The sequence below is a fragment of the Papilio machaon genome, chromosome 29 (genome assembly GCF_912999745.1).
Source record: "Papilio machaon chromosome 29, ilPapMach1.1, whole genome shotgun sequence".
NCBI lineage: Eukaryota > Metazoa > Arthropoda > Insecta > Lepidoptera > Papilionidae > Papilio > Papilio machaon.
Window position 1 is genome coordinate 70,621 of NC_060014.1, and position 20,891 is coordinate 91,511.

At 58.2% G+C, this 20,891-nt stretch overlaps 2 protein-coding genes across 2 annotated transcripts; both read right to left on the minus strand.

Annotated features, from left to right (window-relative positions):
* Nucleotides 1–623: 623 nt before the first annotated feature.
* Nucleotides 624–2,978, minus strand: LOC123722700. Its single transcript, XM_045685174.1, has one exon. The coding sequence runs from the start codon at nt 2,976–2,978 to the stop codon at nt 624–626; it is 2,355 nt and encodes a 784-aa protein (XP_045541130.1).
* A 12,113-nt stretch (nt 2,979–15,091) lies between these two features.
* Nucleotides 15,092–17,446, minus strand: LOC123722701. Its single transcript, XM_045685175.1, has one exon. The coding sequence runs from the start codon at nt 17,444–17,446 to the stop codon at nt 15,092–15,094; it is 2,355 nt and encodes a 784-aa protein (XP_045541131.1).
* Between the last annotated feature and the right edge of the window lie 3,445 nt (nt 17,447–20,891).

Sequence of the window (20,891 nt, forward strand, 5' to 3'; positions counted from 1 at the left end):
GACGTCAAACCGAATATACCTGTGGTCGGACAAAGTCTCCACACCCTCCAGGACTGCCCAGTCCCGGACGGTTCGTGCCAGGTCCGCACTGGCGAAGGACACGTCCACAATGGAGCCACCCTGCATCCGCACGCATGTGTCCGTGTTCCCCACGTTCAGAACAACTAAGCCATTCGAGGCGAGCCACTCCTCCACCAGTTCTCCTCTCGCATCCGTGGCAGGGCATCCCCAGACCGTGGACTTTGCGTTAAGATCGCCAGCCACAACGATCCGGTTTGGACGGCACCAGGCCAGGACCGAGTCCATCTCCCCTAGGAATGCCTCGAATTCGGATAGTGGCCGGTTTGGCGAGAAATATACCGCGACCACCATCGCATCGCCGCACAACGCCGCAACGACTCCTCGACCTTTCCGAGACCTCCTTATTACGACGTCGCTTGACACCGCGATTGCCGCCAGCCCGTCGTCATCGCCCACCCAGTTGTTTCTCGTGGGAATGAAGTAGGGCTCAGTCACCACCGTAACATCTATCGACCACTGCACCATGCTTTGGATCAATAAATCCTGAGCTCTGGCGCAGTGGTTGATGTTGGCTTGCATGTATTTAGTAGCCGTCGTCGTCATTATTTTGAAGTACTTTCGGTTTCCATCTCTACTTCACCGCTCGGTGGTGGTTGTGCCTGTTGCGGGCTGGCTCTGCTCGCAACAAATACTCTCCTAAGCATCCTTTTCTTGGGGGCCGAGCATATCTTGCTCCCCAAGAGATGGTTAGCTGCCTTCCCAGCCTCCGCACACAGTGTGCAGTGGGGGGCAGCATTACACTCTGCGGCGCGGTGTCCCAACTGGCCGCACCGGTAGCACTGAAGCCCCCGGTCGACCTCCGCAGTACACCGCGCCTTGACGTGGCCAGAGTGAAGGCACCTGAAGCACCTCAGCTCCCTTCGTTCTAGGAGCTTCACTCTGGCCGAGACCCATCCGACGAGGAGCTTCCCCTCAACCACCCTCTTGGCGGCTTCAACGGGGCAGGAAACCCACACGGCAAATAGACCGGACCTCTCCTGGCGGAGTGTGCCAACTTTGATACAGTTTGCCGCGCATCCGCCTTTAGCCGCGACCGCGGCTGTGACTTCTTCTTTTGTGACGGAATCGTCTAGTCCCGCCACTATCATCTCCGACATTTTAGTTGGACGGGAGACGGTGATGTCGCCTCCGTTCCCGAAGACCTCGCGAAGCCTCTCCGCGAGGAGGTCCGCCTTTGGCGCGCTAGTGGCACCGGGGATTTCGATGATGGACGCCCCGGTTGCCGCCCGCTTGAAGCGGACGCTCTCAATTTCTAGGTCCTTGAGGTTCACCTTTTGTTTTGCCTCAGCGAGAGCCTTGGCGTATGTGACCCCCTTCTCCACAGCCGTGGGATGTAGAGTCACCACGACTGCCGAGGTCTTGGGGGCCCGCAGCTTAGGCGAGGACCTGACCTTCTCTTGCCCCTTCTTCTTCGTCGTGGGCGCCGATCTGGTGGTAGTCGGCGCCTTTTCTCTCAGGCCCCTCTTAACCACCGACGCCATGGTCTCCTTCATGGAAGCAGGCGCCGGCGGGAGGGGACGTCCCGTCTCTGGTTTCTTGGCCTTGCCCTTCTTTTTAGCGGCCTTCTTTTTTGTCTTCGCCTTTTGGCCCGGATGGGCATATTGGGCCGCGGCGGAAGAAGAAGAAGCGACGGCCGGCGCCAATGTAGAGGTAGGCGCCTTCTTTTTTCCTTTTGCGCCAACCTTGATCCAGCCCGATTGGACTGTTTCAGGGAGGCGCACTTCAGGCAATTCCGCCTGGGTAGTCTCCAGTGTTTGGCGTGGACGGCTTGCCGGGGGTGGTGGTCTGGCTTCCGCCTCGCGCCTGTCATGAGCCAGTGCCGGTCGCAGGCGAGGCTCCGGATTTAGGCGCGGCTCTAGCCCGTCTATTCGGGCGTTGAGCCGGTCCGAGAGCCTGCTCAAGATCCGGTTTTCTAATTCCTCCTCCGTGGGTTGCGGGCATGCCGCTGTGACGGGTTTGGGTGACACCCCCGCCTGCGACACGCACGCCTTCAGCTCAGCCACCTCTTTCTTTAGTGCAGCCATCTCCGCCTGTAGGCGGGAGTTGGCCGCTCGCAGGAGCCTCGTCTCCTCATTGACGTTCCGTGACGTTAGACGTTTTGCCGCCGCCCGGATCTGCGCAACCGCCTCCTTAAGCGCCTTTTTAGAGGTCCCTTTTAGGTTACTTGATTTGTCGCAGACGGCCGCCACTGCCGCTGCGCCAAGCTCAATTTGTCCGCCGAGTTCAACTGAGCCCAGCTCATCTTCGTCTTCTATTTCAGATGCGGAGGTCTCTGAGAGTCGGACCCCCGCTCTGGTCGATCGCAGCCCCATCGTAAGCTCGGCGACGTCCTTCTCCGCTTCCCACTCGAGTTGTCGCCGGGTGGCCAATGCCAACTCCCGTTTCGCTTTGGCGAGCCCAACGTAGTCTCCTGTTGTAGGCGGCCGCCCTCGGCCCTTCCTTGTTCCTGCCACTTTGGGCGAGGGACCCGTCTCTATATCGCCTGCCGCGGCGGCTAGATGCCGCTTCCGACCAAGACTCCCCCATTGTCCGGGGTGCTGGTCTGCACGGTTCTCTGGTGCCTCAATCTCCATGTCGGATTCCGACGTGTCACTGAGTGTCGGTATGCGCTGTTGTTGGGCGCTAGGCGCCGCAATGGGAGCGCGCTCCAGCCGCACTCTCACTTCCTTTAGTTCGACGCCTTCTATTGAAGGGCGCCTCGTCACCTTCGAGTCCAAATCTCTTGCTATCAGTTCCATAATTCTAGCCTGGGTCGTCGTTGTGTTTGTATCTGAAAGGCAGTCCTTGCCCCCCCCAGAGTACGAGGGGCAGCCCGCGGCCGAAGCCACGGGGAGGGATTCTCCCCCGGCGGTGCCGGAGGTACCCTCCTGGGGTAGTTGTGTTTTGGGAGATGCCATCATTTACTTTTACTTTTTCCAGTGTTGTCGGACACCGGAAACCGCCTTTGGTACAGGGTGAGGTCCCGCACGGCCTTGAAGGCCGTCATCCTCCGACCGAAGTCCGCTGCAGTTTATAGTGCTGCCGCACTCCGATGTTTGCACGACCTGGCCTGATTTGGCCTTACGGAAGACTCAAACCGACCCTGCCGCGCCGAGGGCCTTGAAGGCCCTCCATCCTACGACCCCTCAGGGTCCACTGGTGTTTCCCGCGAGCCTGTCCGGTATGGGAGGCCCTGTCCGGCGTAGCCCCGCGGAAGAACACCCCACCACTCCGCACGGCGGCACCTCGGTGCACGTCGCGCCCCGCACCGCCCTGAAGGCGTGCCCTCCTCCGGGTGATTTTTTAGAGAGGTTTTCTTCCTCGCAGCCCCACGCTCAGTGCGTAGGGCCCCCGGTCCGCTCAGTGCGGATTACGGTTTACTTGGCGTCCACCGATCATAAAGACCGGTGGGCGGCCAAGTGTGGTGTTGCCACCGGGTGATTTTTTAGAGAGGTTTTCTTCCTCGCAGCCCCACGCTCAGTGCGCAGGGCCCCCGGTCCGCTCAGTGCGGATTACGGTTTACTTGGCGTCCACTGATCATAAAGACCAGTGGGGCCAAGTGTGGTGTTGCCACCGGGTAATTTTTTATAGAGGTTTTCTTCCTCGCGGCCCCACGCTCAGTGCGCAGAGCCCCCGTTTCCGCTCAGTGCGGACTTACGGTCTACTTGGCGTCCACCGATCATAAAGACCAGTGGGCGGCCAAGTGTGGTGTCACCACCGGGTAATTTTTTATAGAGGTTTTCTTCCTCGCGGCCCCACGCTCAGTGCGCAGAGCCCCCGTTTCCGCTCAGTGCGGACTTACGGTCTACTTGGCGACCACCGATCATAAAGACCAGTGGGCGGCCAAGTGTGGTGTCACCACCGGGTGATTTTTTATAGAGGTTTTCTTCCTCGCGGCCCCACGCTCAGTGCGCAGAGCCCCCGTTTCCGCTCAGTGCGGACTTACGGTCTACTTGGCGTCCACCGATCATAAAGACCAGTGGGCGGCCAAGTGTGGTGTCACCACCGGGTAATTTTTTATAGAGGTTTTCTTCCTCGCGGCCCCACGCTCAGTGCGCAGAGCCCCCGTTTCCGCTCAGTGCGGACTTACGGGTTTGTTGGCGTTTGGTTCGCGGGGCGAAAAAAGCCCTACCCCAGCAATATGCCGGGGCGTTCCCCTATCCACCACCCGGGGACGCGCCACGTCGGAGTTCACCTCTCCGCCCACTCGGACAACCGAGCAGGTCCGTGGAACCTAACCTAACCTAACCTAACCTTTTTTTTTTTTTTTTTGTCAGAGGGAAAATACACTTCCGTACCCCTGCGCCGGGCAGTGCAATGGCGCAGGGAGTGTGGGACTCGCCTACAGGCGTTCGGCCATACCCACTAAAAACCCTCGTGCCCACCTTACACATTGGTTTCACTCTGTATCAGCAGTGCCTTAACCAGAGTTGCCACCTGTGCTGCTGCTTGCGCAGCTCTCCTTAATTAATTAATCTACTTATTTACAGATATTTACATATTTACATATAACAACAACAAAATTGATTGATTAATTAATTAAGGTGTATAACATAAATAGTAAATAATCTCCTTAAAATGACTATGTGTGTATAAATATTAAATATATATAACACCTACTCCTTACAATCTATATTCACAAATAACTATATAAATATTAAGTATAAAATAAAATATAAATATAAACATTTGTAAATATAATCTCCAATATGTATATACATGGCCTACGCCGGGCGATGGAAAGCGCGCCGGCGCCGGCCCGTTCTCCTTTGACGAAGAGGGGCGGATGCTGGGTCAGCCTCTCTTACCCTCTCCGCTTCTTCCTTAATATTTAGAATGTTTTCTGCAAACTGTTGGAATGCCCGCCAGTCGTGCTCGTTACGCAGCATACTGTCGAGCACTCCAGTCAGTGTCGCCGTGTCCAGAATGTGGGCTATAGGTCGCCTTTCGGTTTCCCATGCCGGGCAGTCAAATATAGTGTGTGCCACGTCATCAATTATTGCAGGACAGTGGTGGCACCGAGGTGTAGGTTCCCTACCGGCTATTTGGTGCAGATATTTGCCAAAGCAGCCATGGCCACTCAGCATCTGCACCAGCCGGTAGGAGAGGTGCCCCCACCGCCTGTCTAACCAGTCTCGGAGTCTGGGGCGGACAGCGTCCAAAGTCCACTTGCCCGCCACAGACATCCTCAACTCATCGCTCCATGTCTGCGTGGTTCTTCTCTGGGCTTGGTCCCTCCACTCCTGAACTAGTTCAGGGGGAGGAGGAGGAGGAGGAGGAGGAGGAGGAGGAGGAGGAAGAGGAGGAGGAGGAGGAGGAGGAGGGAGGAGGGGAGAGGGAGGGGGAGGGAGGGAGGGAGGTTCCTCACCATTTCTCCTGCTGCAGTCTCTTCTCCAGTAAACATCCGCTAAGGCGGCGGCCTCCAAGTGCCATGGTGGGAGCCCGGCAATAACACACACGGCATCGAAAGACACCGTGCGGTACGCCCTGGCCACCCTGATGGCCACAGCACGTTGGGACCGCCGCAGTAGAGTCCTGTTTTGCGGGCAGAGATCGCCGGCCCAAACCGGACATCCGTATAGGGCCTTTGATCTCAGCATCATCGCATAAAGCTTTCTCCTTTTGCTACTTGGGCCACCGATGTTGGGCAGTATGCGTGTTAAAGCGGCTGCCGTGGCGTCCAATTTGGGAGCTAGGGCCGCAAAGTGCGGCCTGAAGGTCCACTTCGAGTCCAGTACCAACCCGAGGTATTTTAAGGTACCGCGGATTGGTATGGGAGTACCACCGATCACTATTTCTAGTCCCGTCTGGGGCGCTCTTCTACTTCCATGAAAGCAGATCGCTTCCGATTTATCCAGGGCGACCTTGAGACCCAAACTGCGGATCTTCGCCGTGACTTGTGAGGCCCCGGCTGTGGCCCGCAGTTTGGCCTCCCTGAAGTCGGAGCCGGTAGCTACGACGAGTGTGTCGTCCGCGTAACATATAAGCTGTACGCCGCGGACTAACACTCCCCGCAGCACCGCGTTATAGCCAATGTTCCACAGGAGCGGCCCGAGGACCGACCCCTGTGGAACCCCACACGACACAATGTGGCTCTCCCAGCCGTCCCTAGTAGGGTATAGTATTTTTCTATCCTGAAGATAGCAACCTACGATTCTCCTTAGGTAATGGGGGACCCTGTGGTGTTCTAGCCCCGCCATTATACTGTCCCAGGGCAGGGTGTTGAAGGCATTCGCTATGTCAAGCGAGACTGCAACCACCACCCCACCCTGAGATGTCGCCTCTGTACATACGTTCCGGAGATGGGCAATGGCGTCTACCGTGGACCGTTGACGCCTAAAGCCAAATTGGGAATCCGCCAAGTCTGGCCCTACTGAGGAGAGATGTTGATTGATGCGGCCGGCAATCACCCTCTCAAACAGCTTGCCGGCCTCATCAAGCAGCACTATTGGACGATAGGCTGCTGGGCTGTCCTCCGGTTTCCCGGGTTTCCTCAGTAGGACCAGTTTTCCCACTTTCCATTTTGACGGGAAGTTTCCATCGTTTAGGCATTTGGTCAGTAGTGACCTAAGTGCGTCGTCAATTCCGTGGTTTAATGCTAGTGCAAGCAGCCGCCCATGAATCCCATCGGGACCTGGGGCGGTGCGCTTGCACTGCATCTTCGTCTTAGCCATGTGGAGCTCCGACTCGGATACCTCCGGGACAGAACCGGGCGGTATCGAGCCGGAGAAGTCGAATCCGGTGCTTCGGGCACTGGGAGGAAAGAGTGTGGTCACTATAGATGTTAGTAGCGCCGGGTCCAGAGTCGAAGACAGAGGAGGAGCCCAGGGGCGCAGCTTACTCATGACGAGTTTGTACGGCCGGCCCCATGGGTCCAACTCCAGACTGCCCAGAAATTCCTCCCAGGCCCGGTCTTTGGAGGCGGCGATCTCAGATCTCAAGGCCTTCTTGGCATCTTGATATAAGACGTAGAGACGCCGCTCCTCAGTCTCTTCCCTTGCGCGACGTCTGCGGTATCTAGCGTACTGGTGGCGGGCAGCCACACACACAGCTCGCAACCGCGATAGCTCTGCCGACCACCAGTAGACCCGATTTCTCCGATGTTGCACTGGCCGAACCTTCGACATGGCGCTATCGGAAATATGCGCCAATGTCTCGGTCAGCCAGTTCACGCCTTCAGTAATCTCTTTTCCCTCCATCTTGTGGGACCATGTGCCGACAATGGTGGCAAGTTCAGCTACTTCTTTGTCCATCGATTTTAGGGACCACATTTGTCCATTCCCGGCGGGAGCAGGGGTGTTTCGTCTGGTCTGGGCCCCGGATGGGGAGGAGACAACTTCGAAGCGGATGTACCTGTGGTCCGACAGTGTCTCCACCCCAGTCAGGACCCTCCAATTCTGCACGCGACATGCTAGGGCGGGGCTCGCAAATGTGACATCTATGATAGAACCACCCAGCATGCGCACGCACGTGTGCTCCGTGCCCGTATTTAGTGGCACCAAGTTGTGCTGGGCCATCCACTCCAGCAATAGATCGCCGCGACAGTCCGAGACCGGGGAACCCCAAGCTCTCGATTTAGCATTTAGGTCCCCGGCCACGACGATGTCCAGCGGTTGCCCCCATTGAATGAGGGCACTGACCTCGTTTAGGTAGGCGTCAAAGTCCGCCAGCGACCGGTTCGGCGAGCAATATACTCCAATCACCGCGACGTCGGCAGACTTGACGCCTACGCACCCTCTTCCTTTTTTGTGTGAGGCAATTGGGTGGTCGACTTGGGTGTAAAGGGCCACTAAATCATCGAGATCTCCCACCCAATTGCCTCTGTTCGGAACCGAATACGGTTCCGAAATCACCGCAATGTCAATCGTCCACTGCGCCAGGCTCTGGATCAATAAATCTTGAGCTCTGGCGCAGTGATTCAGATTTGCTTGTAAAAGCTGTACAGCCATTAATTAGTGACAGCTTCGGCGATCTCCATCTGTTCCCCGCTCGGTGGGGCAGCGCTGCGGTGGGATACCAGCGATCTTCTCGAAATCGGTTTTTTGGGTGCCGAGCAATTTGCACTTCCCAATCGATGTTTGGCGTCTTTGCCCGCCGCCGCACAAAGGACGCAATTGGGTTGCGACGAGCAAGACGCCGCTTTGTGTCCCTCTTGGCCACACTTATAACACTGTCGGCTACGGTCTTCCGCTGCACAACGACTCGCCACGTGGCCCTTCTCCAGACAACGGTAGCAGTGGAGATCCCTCGCTCTGCCGACTGTTACTCTCGCCGCAACCCAGCCCACTAGAAATCGTCCGGTGGCGAGCTTTTTCGCCGCGGTGATTGGGACATAGGCCCACACACTAAACATGCCCGATTTGTTGGGTCTTAACGAACCAACTCGGACTTGGTCCGGTGTGCACTCTCCTTTTTTGGCGATGCATTGTTTGATCTCTTCCGTTGTCGTTGCATCATCCAGTCCGTCGATCCTGATGTCAACAGACTTTTCAGGTCGGGAAATTTTAATTGTGTCGTCTTTGTAGAGCTCTTGGAGCTTCTGCGCCAGGATGTCCGCTTTCGGAGCACTGGTGGCCCCCGGGACGCAGATGATGGTGGCCCCGGTGACCGCCCTGCGGAATTGGACCGACTCGACTCCTATGGTCTCTTGGAGATCCAACTTCTCCTTAGCCTCTTTGAGGACGGCACTATAGGTGAGGCCCTTCTTCACCGCGCCTTCGGTCAACGTGACGACAACCGCAGAGCATTGCGGCGCTTTTAATTTGCGCGGCGCAGGTGCAGCAGCGTTCCGCCGTTGAGGTGCCCTGGATGTCGTGGGCACCTTTGTCGCCTTCTCGGCCTTTCCATTTTTGCCCACCTTCACCCACGCCCAGTTCTCCTGTAGTTCGTCCGGGTTAGTGGGGCGGGTTGGCGCAGCAGCTGCGGTAGCCGATGGTGGCTTTGCAACTGTCGCAGGTCCTTTCTTCTTTTTCTTGCTTTTCTTCTTTGTTTTTGCAGGACCCCCGGGAGCCGGGAGAGCCGCATTGATCGTCCGAGACGGGCCAGCCTTAGGGGCCGCAGGTACTGCGGGAGCCGCAGGGGCTGCTCGAGACGGGCCAGCCACGGGAGCCGCTGGTGCCGCAGGGGCCGCACGAGACGGGCCAGCCGCGGGGGCCGTGCGAGACGAGCCAGCCGCGGGGGCCGCACGAGACGGGCCAGCCACAGGACCCGCTGAGGCCATCAAGGCCGATGTATATGTCGTGGCCGTTGGTGCCGCAGACGGCTTCTTACTAGAGGCCAGGGGAGGCCTGATACGCGGTTCTGGATTCAGCCGCGGTTCCAGCCCCTCCAGTCGGGCATTGAACCGTCGGATGATTCGTGCTTCCATCTCCTCGATGTCATGAGATTGCGCCGCCTGCGGGGCATTGCGCATCTGCTCTATTATCTCCTTCATTTGTTTTTGCACAACTTCGAGCTCCTTGCGTAGGCGCGCATTATCTTCTTGTAGAGCCCGGGTCTCCTCCGAGAGCGTCCTCTGTGCGAGCGCTGTGCAGTCTTCTTTAATAGCCTTAACGGCGTCATGCAGCGCTCGCACGAAGGTGCCTTTTAGGTTCGACGACTTATTCGCCACCTTCTCCACTATTTCTAGGCTTGCCCCTATCCTTTTCAGGACTGAAGTCGCCGTGTCACCATCGGGATTTGCAGGCTCACCAAGAACAAGCTCCGGCGAATACGCCGGGGACAGTGTCGAGCGAGTCCTGCGTGCCTCTGCCACTGAGTCCAAGAGCTCAGCCTCAGCGCGGGCTTTCATCTCCTCTTCTTGAGCCTTTAAAAAGGCTTGTTTTGCCGCCGCCAACCCCACGTACTCTCCTGTGGTTGGTGGACGACCGCGTCCCTTCCTTTTGCCCGGAGAGCGAGTGCTGCCCTCTGGACCCTCCTCAAGAGGCCGCTTTTTTCCGCGGCCCTCACCCCAAGATCTGCCTGAATACAGGCTCTCCATAGATCCCGCTCGACTCGCGACCGACATGAAACTGGTCGCCGAGTCCGAGTCCGACTCCGATAAGCGCGCAACTGGCACAGGGGTGCGCGTCAACACCACTCTCAACTCCTTCTTCGCTACCTCCTCCAACTCTACCGGTTTTTTTGTTTGTTTGCTTGTCTCCATATTGTTCCCACGAGTACGGTGATAAAAATGTCGACCCCCGGGTAACACCATTCCGGCGAGAAAGGCTGCATACTGTGGAGGGCGCCAGGTGTCCACAGGTTTTAACGACTTCGCTGTCGGGTTGTTAGAGTTTTCCTTCTCGCGCGCCGGCCGGTTAAGGCAAGCGCTCCGCTCCTAGTGGCCCCGCATACCCATAGCGCCGCTTCTACGGGGTCGTTGCGGAATTCCCCTTAACAAACAAAACATAACCAAAAAATATAAAAGACCAAAACAAAAAATGCAAGAAAAACAAACAAAAAAGAAAAAGCCCCCCCAAAGCCACTAGGTCTACGGAACTTCTAGGGAGGTCGACGTACCCTCCCTAGTTGCGGACGGATGCCCCCCCCACCCCTCCCCGACGGCAGGTTAGTGCACGCCGGGGCCGCCCTCCCCAAATTCCGCGGGCCTGCCCGGTATGGGTGGCCCTGTCCGGTGTAGCCCCGCGGATACCCCCCCCTAGCCAGTTGTTAGCCTCCCTAAAGACGTTCGGGAGTTTCCAGGGTGCACCACGAGGAGGTCACTGGCCATCGCACCCCTAACCTTTTTTTTTTTTTTTTTTGTAACGAGGGAAAATACACTTCCGTACCCCTGCGCCGGGCAGTGCAATGGCGCAGGGAGTGTGGGACTCGCCTACAGTCGTTCAGCCATACCCACTAAAAACCCTCATGCCCACCTTAACGCAATGACCCGAGCTTTGTACCAGCTGAGCCATAACCAAAGCTCGGGCCGCGCGTCTGACGCCGAAGCGCCTCTCCCTAAGTGGTGAAAGCCAGAGAGGCAGGATCTTTTGTGTCCTACCACCCCAGCCCCCACCGGCGGGGCCAACCGGTCCCGCCCTCGCCCTACTCTACGTGCCGCAGAGGGGACTGGAAAACCAGTATCCCCCCTCGGCCTCTCCATCACACATTCATACATCACCTCATCTGGCCATGAGGGCCGCAGGGGGCAGGATAAACCAGTACCCACCCACAGCCCCCACGACCTCACCCCACATCCGGCCACGAGGGCTGTAAGATGGGCAGGATAAACCAGTACCCACCCACACCCCCCGCGGCCCCACCACGTCGCATCTGCCGGTGCGACCCCGGTTGGGCATGGTCAGGGCGGAGTCACTGCTGTGACCCACCACTGACGGCCCTCTCCAGGTGGGTCGGTCATGTGCAACACCCAACACGATGACCGACCCTAGAGTTTGGTTCGCGGGGCCGAAGCCCTACCCCAGCCGAAGCCGGGGCGTTCCCCTATCCACCACCCGGGGACGCGCCACGTCGGAGTACTCCTCTCCGCCCACTCGGACAACCGAGCAGGTCCGTGGATCGCACCCCTAACCTTTTTTTTTTTTTTTTTTTTTTACGAGGAGAAACCCGTTTATGAGCCGTCCACCCGCTCGGGGGAGGGAGCGGGCAGGTGTGTCAGACTCAGCCGCTCCCCCGGCCCGTAATATGACCGGAGGGGCTACTACCGACCAAAACTCCTCGAAACCGCCATCCCGCTTGTGCCGGGCTAAGGTGACAGTTTCCCTTATCCTTGTCCCGGCAGAGCGTTTGTCCTTTTAGGACCCACCTCTCGTGGCGCACATGGCCACATTAACCACCTCCGAGTGGGCGACGGAGAACTGCCGCCCTACTCCTACCAGGTCCCCCAACCCGGCACCGACCAACACGTCTTTGTAAAAATAAAACTATTAAGACGCCTGGGCAAAAGCCCGGCGTCGGCGCATCGGTCGGCGGCGGCGCACGGGATCCTCCTCCGGATCATCCTCCCGGCGCCGCTCGTCCTCTTCCTTTTTCTTCATCACCGCCTCGCAAAAGGCGGCGACGGCACTCCATCCGGGTTCACTGCCGACCATCGCAGAAACGACGGCCGGCAGCGAGGTGTCAACTCCTATTTGGTGCACAAGCACGGCTCTCTCCTCAGCCCATGCTGTGCAGAACGTCAATGTGTGATCCGCGTCGTCTTCCGCGGCATCACAGAATCGGCACTGCGGAGTGCGCTCCCGTCTGGCCACGTTGCACAGGTACCTCCCGAAGCAGCCATGCCCCGAAAGGACCTGCACTAGGCGATATGAGAGTGCACCCCATCGTCTCGTCAACCATTCTTTGAGAACGGGGCGAATCGCCGCTATGGTACGGTGACCCGCTCCCGGCTGGCTCAGCTGTTCGAGCCAGCAGCGCTGGACAGTGTCCCTTGCGCTCCGTCGCCACTCTCCGAGTTCCTCTCCACTTGGAACCTCCCCCCGACCTTTGGCGTCGGCGGATTTCCAGTAGACCTCCGCCAACGCCGACGCCTCCAGCTCCCATGGGGGAGTCCCAGCTAGTACGCATGCCGCCTCCAACGACACGGTGCGGTATGCACGAGCCGCTCGGAGCGCCACTACCCTCTGCGATCTGCGCAGTTGGGCTTTATTGCGGCGCTCGAGGGCATCCGCCCAGATAGGGGCTCCGTATAACGCCATCGACCTGACAATTCCGGCATAGAGGCGACGACAGCTCGCGCTCGGTCCGCCCAGATTAGGCAATAACCTGCTCAGGGCGAACGAGGTGCGCGCGAGTTTCGGTGCCATCTGCCGGAAATGTTCTTGGAAGTTCCACCGGCTGTCGAGTACAACTCCCAGATACTTCATTGTGGACCCGACGCCGATGGAAACTCCGCCCACAATCAGATGAGCGCCTGGCGGTGGCGCTCGGCGAGGCCCGTGGAAACACAGGGCTTCGGACTTCTCCAGGGCCACCGTCAGGCCCAGACTTCTAATCCTGCCCACTACTTGGGCTACTCCGGCAGTAGCTAGCACACTCGCTTCCCGATAGCTACTGCCCCTTGCCAACACCAGTGTATCGTCCGCGTAGCAGACGACGCTAACGCCACGGAGAGTCGGGCCACGAAGGACCCAGTCGTAACCGACGTTCCACAGTAGTGGCCCTAAAACGGAACCCTGTGGAACGCCGCACGACGCTCTTCTTTGTCCTAATCCGGTGGTTGTGGGATATACCACTGTCCTGTCCGATAGGTAGGCCTTAATCGTCTCACGCAAGTACAACGGGACCCCATGAAAACGTAGGGCCTCCATTATACAAGCGTGAGGCAGCGTGTTAAAAGCGTTGGCGATATCTAAAGATACCGCCAAGACGACGCCGCCCTTAAGGACCTCCTCTTCGGCGACGGCCCTCACCCGTGCAATAGCATCGATGGTAGAGCGGCCGCGCCGGAAACCATACTGGCAGTCTGCCAAATTTGGCCCTACTCGGTCGAGGTGTTCTGTGAGGCGGGTCGCAATAACGCGCTCAAAAAGCTTACCCGCCTCCCCGAGCAGGACGATTGGGCGATACGCCGAGGGAGAATCTGCCGGTCTTCCTGCCTTCGCAATAAGTACGAGTTTCCCCGTCTTCCATTCGCCTGGGAAAATATTCTCTCTAAGGCACCGGGTGAGAAGATCTCGGAACCTACTATCTAGACCATTCTTGAGCGCCAGGACCCATATGCGTCCGGGGATCCCATCGGGGCCTGGGGCGGTGTTTTTGGCCTGAAGCCGAGACACAGCCGCCCACAGTTCCCTCTCTTCCACTTCCGGGACTTCCCCGTCCGCATCACGATTTGACGTCGCTGGCGCAAACACCATTTTGGGTGCAACGAAATCCTCCCTCATGGAGGGGAACAAGGTCTCCACCACTCTGTTCAGGACCTCCGGATCCATGCTCGCCGTTAGGGGTGGGGCCCAGGGCCTGAGCTTGCTCATTACGAGCCGATATGGTCGACCCCAGGGGTCGACTTCTAACGACGCCAGCAGCTCCTGCCAGGCCTCCTCCTTCGCAACAGCGATGGCCACCCTGAGGGCCTTTTTCGCGTCCTGGTAGGCGGTGTAGAGGCGCCTCTCCTCTTCCTCGGTGTGCCCGCTTCGTCTACGGCGACGACGATATCTTGAGTATTGCCGCCTTGCTGACACGCAGGACACACGAAGACGACCAAGATCTTCCGACCACCAATACACCGCCGTCCGAGCCGGCGGCCGCACCACGCGGGGCATCGCGACGTCACAAATGTGCGTGACCGCTTCGTGGAGCCACCGCGACTCGGACTCTACTTCCGTCACGTTCGGTGTTGGGTTCCAGCTTGCGACCAGAGACGCCTGGATCGCCGCTTCCCCGTCAAGTTTTTTGAGGGCCCACCTCGGGCCGATCTCCGACGACGACGCAACACGCCCGGGACCGGAACCGCCAGGGAGGGGGGAGACATCAAACCGAATATACCTGTGGTCAGACAAAGTCTCCACACCCTCCAGGACTGCCCAGTCCCGGACGGTTCGTGCCAGGTCCGTACTGGCGAAGGACACGTCTACAATTGAGCCACCCTGCATCCGCACGCATGTTTCCGTGTTCCCTACGTTCAGGACGACCAGCCCATTCGAGGCAAGCCACTCCTCCACCAATTCTCCCCTCGCATCCGTGGTAGGGCACCCCCAGATCGTGGACTTAGCGTTCAGATCGCCAGCCACGACGATCCGGTTTGGGCGGCACCAGGCCAGGACCGAGTCCATTTCCACGAGAAATGCTTCGAAATCAGAGAGAGGCCGGTTTGGCGAGAAATATGCCGCGACCACCATCACCTCGCCGCACAACGCCGCAACGACTCCTCGACCTTTCCGAGACCTCCTTATAACGACGTCGCTTGACACCGCGATTGCCGCCAGCCCGTCGTCATCGCCCACCCAGTTGTTTCTCGTGGGAATGAAGTAGGGCTCAGTCACCACCGTAACATCTATCGACCACTGCACCATGCTTTGGATCAATAAATCCTGAGCTCTGGCGCAGTGGTTGATGTTGGCTTGCATGTATTTAGTAGCCGTCGTCGTCATTATTTTGTAGTACTATCGGTCTCCATCTCTACTTCACCGCTCGGTGGTGGTTGTGCCTGTTGCGGGCTGGCTCTGCTCGCAACAAATACCCTGCTGAACATCCTTTTCTTGGGGGCCGAGCATAACTTGCTCCCCAAGCGATGATTTGATGCTTTCCCAGCCTCCGCACACAGTGTGCAGTGGGGGGCAGCATGACACTCTGCGGAGCGGTGTCCCAACTGGCCGCACCGGTAGCACTGAAGCCCCCGGTCGACCTCCGCAGTACACCGCGCCTTGACATGGCCAGAGTGAAGGCACTTGAAGCACCTTAGCTCCCTTCGTTCAAGGAGCTTCACCCTGGCCGAGACCCATCCGACGAGGAGCTTCCCCTCAACCACCCTCTTGGCGGCTTCAACGGGGCAGGAAACCCACACGGCAAATAGACCGGACCTCTCCTGGCGGAGTGTGCCTACTTTAATGCAGTTGGCCGCGCATCCACCTTTGGCCGCAACCGCAGCTGTCACCTCTTCCTTAGTTACGGAATCGTCAAGTCCCGCTACTATCAACTCCGACATTTTCGTTGGACGGGAGACGGTGATGTCGCCTCCGTTCCCGAAGACCTCGCGAAGCCTCTCCGCGAGGAGGTCTGCCTTTGGCGCGCTAGTGGCACCGGGGATTTCGATGATGGACGCCCCGGTTGCCGCCCGCTTGAAGCGGACGCTCTCTATTTCCAAATCCTTGAGGTTAACTTTTTGTTTCGCCTCCGCCAGAGCCTTGGCGTATGTGACCCCCTTCTCCACAGCCGTGGGATGTAAGGTCACCACGACTGCCGAGGTCTTGGGGGGCCGCAGCTTAGGCGTAGGTTTGGCCTTCATTTGCCTCTTCTTCTCCGTCGAGGGCGCCGATCTGGTGGTAGTCGGCGCCTTTTCTCTGAGGCCCCTCTTAACCACCGACGCCATGGTCTCCTTCATGGAAGCAGGCGCCGGCGGGAGGGGGCGTCCCGTCTCTTGTTTATTAATCTTATCCTTCTTTTTATTGGCCTTCCTTTTCGTCTTCGCCTTTTGGCCCGGATGGGCGGGTTGGGCCGCGGCAGAAGAGGAAGCGGCGGCCGGCGCCGATGTAGAGGTCGGCGCCTTCTTCTTTCCTTTTGCGCCAACCTTGATCCAGCCCGATTGGACTGTTTCAGGAAGGCGCACTTCAGGCAATTCCGCCTGGGTCATCTCCGGTGTTTGGCGTGGACGGCTTGCCGGGGGTGGTCTGGCTTCCGCCTCGCGTCTGTCATGAGCCAGTGCCGGTCTTAGGCGAGGCTCCGGATTCAGGCGCGGCTCTAGCCCGTCTATTCGAGCGTTGAGCCGGTCCGAGAGCCTGCTCAGGATTCGGTTCTCCAGTTCCTCCTCTGGTGATTGCGAGCATGTCGCTGTGGCGGGTTTAGGTGTCGTCCCCGCCTGCGACACGCACGCCTTCAATTCCGCCACTTCCTTCTTTAGTGCGGCCATTTCCGCCTGTAGGCGGGAGTTGGCCGCTCGCAACAGTCTCGTCTCCTCATTAACGTTCCGTGACGTCAGACATTTTGCCGCCGCCCGGATCTGCGCTACCGCCTCCTTAAGAGCTTTCTTCGATGTGCCTTTCAGATTGTTTGATTTTTCGCAGACGGCCGCCACGGCCGCTGCGCCAAGCTCTATTTGACCGCCTAATTCTGCGGAGCCCAACTCGCCTTCATCGTCCGGTTCAGATGCGGAGGTCTCTGAAAGTCGGACCCCCGCTCTGGTCGACCGTAGCCCCATCGTTAGCTCGGCGACATCTTTCTCCGCCTCCCACTCTAGTTGGCGACGGGTGGCCTCTGCCAGCTCCTGTTTCGCCTTGGCGAGCCCAACGTATTCACCAGTTGTCGGTGGCCGTCCTCGGCCTTTCCTTGTACCTGCCACTTTGGGCGAGGGTCCCGTCTCTGTGTCGCCTGGTGCGGCGACTGTATCCCGGTGTCGTTTCCGTCCAAGACTCCCCCATTGTCCAGGGTGCCGGTCTGCACGGTTCTCCGGTGCCTCAACCTCCATGTCGGAGTCCGACGTATCACTGAGTGCCGGTAGGCGCTGTCGAGGGGCGTTAGACGCCGCGATCGGAACGCGCTCCAGCCGCACTCTCACCTCCTTTAATTCGGCGCCATCCAGTGATGGGCGCCTCGTTACTTCTGAGTCCAAATCTCTTGCTATCAGTTCCATAATCCTAGCCTGGGTCGTCGTTGTTGTCGTATTTGAAAGGCAGTCCTTGCCCCCCCCAGAGTACGAGGGGCAGCCCGCGGCCGAAGCCACGGGGAGGGATTCTCCCCCGGCGGTGCCGGAGGTACCCTCCTGGGGTAGTTGTGTTTTGGGAGATGCCATCATTTACTTTTACTTTTTCCAGTGTTGTCGGACACCGGAAACCGCCTTTGGTACAGGGTGAGGTCCCGCACGGCCTTGAAGGCCGTCATCCTCCGACCGAAGTCCGCTGCAGTTTATAGTGCTGCCGCACTCCGATGTTTGCACGACCTGGCCTGATTTGGCCTTACGGAAGACTCAAACCGACCCTGCCGCGCCGAGGACCTTGAAGGCCCTCCATCCTACGACCCCTTAGGGTCCGCTGGTGTTCCCCGCGGGCCTGTCCGGTATGGGAGGCCCTGTCCGGCATAGCCCCGCGGGAAGACACCCCTCCACTGCGCACGGCGGCACCTCGGTGCACGTCGCGCCCCGCACCGCCCTGAAGGCGTGCCCTCCTCCGGGTGATTTTTTAGAGAGGTTTTCTTCCTCGCAGCCCCACGCTCAGTGCGTAGGGCCCCCGGTCCGCTCAGTGCGGATTACGGTTTACTTGGCGTCCACCGATCATAAAGACCAGTGGGCGACCAAGTGTGGTGTCTTTTAGAGAGGTTTTCTTCCTCGCAGCCCCACGCTCAGTGCGCAGGGCCCCCGGTCCGCTCAGTGCGGATTACGGTTTGCTTGGCGTCCACCGATCATAAAGACCGGTGGGCGACCAAGTGTGGTGTTGCCACCGGGTGATTTTTTAGAGAGGTTTTCTTCCTCGCAGCCCCGCGCTCAGTGCGCAGGGCCCCCGGTCCGCTCAGTGCGGATTACGGTTTACTTGGCGTCCACCGATCATAAAGACCAGTGGGCGGCCAAGTGGTGTCACCACCGGGTAATTTTTTATAGAGGTTTTCTTCCTCGCGGCCCTACGCTCAGTGCGCAGAGCCCCCGTTTCCGCTCAGTGCGGACTTACGGTCTACTTGGCGTCCACCGATCATAAAGACCAGTGGGCGGCCAAGTGTGGTGTCACCACCGGGTAATTTTTTATAGAGGTTTTCTTCCTCGCGGCCCCACGCTCAGTGCGCAGAGCCCCCGTTTCCGCTCAGTGCGGACTTACGGTCTACTTGGCGTCCACCGATCATAAAGACCAGTGGGCGGCCAAGTGTGGTGTCACCACCGGGTAATTTTTTATAGAGGTTTTCTTCCTCGCGGCCCCACGCTCAGTGCGCAGAGCCCCCGTTTCCGCTCAGTGCGGACTTACGGGTTTGTTGGCGTTTGGTTCGCGGGGCGAAAAAAGCCCTACCCCAGCAATATGCCGGGGCGTTCCCCTATCCACCACCCGGGGACGCGCCACGTCGGAGTTCACCTCTCCGCCCACTCGGACAACCGAGCAGGTCCGTGGTCGCACCCCTAACCTAACCTAACCTAACCTAACCTAACCTAACCTAACCTAACCTAACCTAACCTAACCTAACCTAACCTAACCTAACCTAACCTTTTTTTTTTTTTTTTTTTTTTTTTTTTTTTTTTTATACAAGGAGGAATGCTTAATGCATACTCCGTGCCTCGGGGAAGACACGCGAGTTATGTGAGATTCTCTCCCCGAATGGGAGCATACCCACTAAACCTCCTTGTTCCCTCATGGCCATACTGTGGGGCGCCACGGGATCGCGTGAGCTTGCCACCGCGACGCCCCACTGACCGCCCCGGGAGGGGCCCTCTCTGCGCCCTTAGGCGCTCCTCAAGACGACACCGTGCAATGCAGGTTCGGAATCCCCGCCTCCCCCGCTGGTGCCGCCAGGGTTTATAGAGACCCACCTCTTGGCCCCCGTCTTGATCAAGACAGGGGCCCGCGGTCCCGGTGATGGCCACCGGGATTACGCGATGGGACGCAGGATCACACGCCATCGCATAACAGCTCTGCAAGCAGAGTGCTACCGAGGTCGTGCTCCCACGTCCCGACCGACGGCCGCGACCCTAGTGGGCCGCGCCACCCACCACACTCAAGGCTCACCCTCACCTTTCGCTGCCCTGAAAAGGGCAGTTACTCAGCTCGGGTTCGCCGCCCTCTCATGTACGGACCCACAAGTGGGCCCGCACCCTAACCTACCTTAACTAACTTAACCTAGCCTACTCTAAACTAACCCTAAAAGGCGCTCGCCTTGCGGCGAGACGCCGCCCTCTCTTGTACGGACCCACAAGTGGGCCCGCACCCTAACCTAACTTACATAACTAATTAATCTAATAGACGCTCGCCTTACGGCGAGCGCCGCCCTCTTTTCTGCGGGCTCACAAGGGGCCCGCAGCCTAACCTAATGTGCGGGCTCGCATGGGGCCCGCCTAACCTAACTTAACCTAATAGACGCTCGCCTTGTGGCGAGCGCCGCCCTCTTTTCTGCGGGCCCACAAGGGACCCGCAGCCTAACCTACTTAACCTACTTAACCTAGCTTACCCTAGCTAACCTACCAGTGTTTGGTTCGCGGGGCCGAAGCCCTACCCCGGCAGAAGGCCGGGGCGTTCCCCTATCCACCACCCGGGGACGCGCCACGTCGGAGTTCACCTCTCCGCCCACTCGGACAACCGAGCAGGTCCGTGGAACCTAACCTAACCTAACCTAACCTAACCTAACCTAACCTAACCTAACCTAACCTAACCTAACCTAACCTAACCTAACCTAACCTAACCTAACCTAACCTAACCTAACCTAACCTAACCTAACCTAACCTAACCTAACCTAACCTAACCTAACCTACCTACCTACCTACCTACCTACCTACCTACCTACCTACCTACCTACCTACCTACCTACCTACCTACCTACCTACCTACCTACCTACCTACCTACCTACCTACCTACCTACCTACCTACCTACCTACCTACCTACCTACCTACCTACCTACCTACCTACCTACCTACCTACCTACCTACCTACCTACCTACCTACCTACCTACCTACCTACCTACCTACCTACCTACCTACCTACCTACCTACCTACCTACCTACCTACCTACCTACCTACCTACCTACCTACCTACCTACCTACCTACCTACCTACCTACCTACCTACCTACCTACCTACCTACCTACCTACCTACCTACCTACCTACCTACCTACCTACCTACCTACCTACCTACCTACCTACCTACCTACCTACCTACCTACCTACCTACCTACCTACCTACCTACCTACCTACCTACCTACCTACCTACCTACCTACCTACCTACCTACCTACCTACCTACCTACCTACCTACCTACCTACCTACCTACCTACCTACCTACCTACCTACCTACCTACCTACCTACCTACCTACCTACCTACCTACCTACCTACCTACCTACCTACCTACCTACCTACCTACCTACCTACCTACCTACCTACCTACCTACCTACCTACCTACCTACCTACCTACCTACCTACCTACCTACCTACCTACCTACCTACCTACCTACCTACCTACCTACCTACCTACCTACCTACCTACCTACCTACCTACCTACCTACCTACCTACCTACCTACCTACCTACCTACCTACCTACCTAC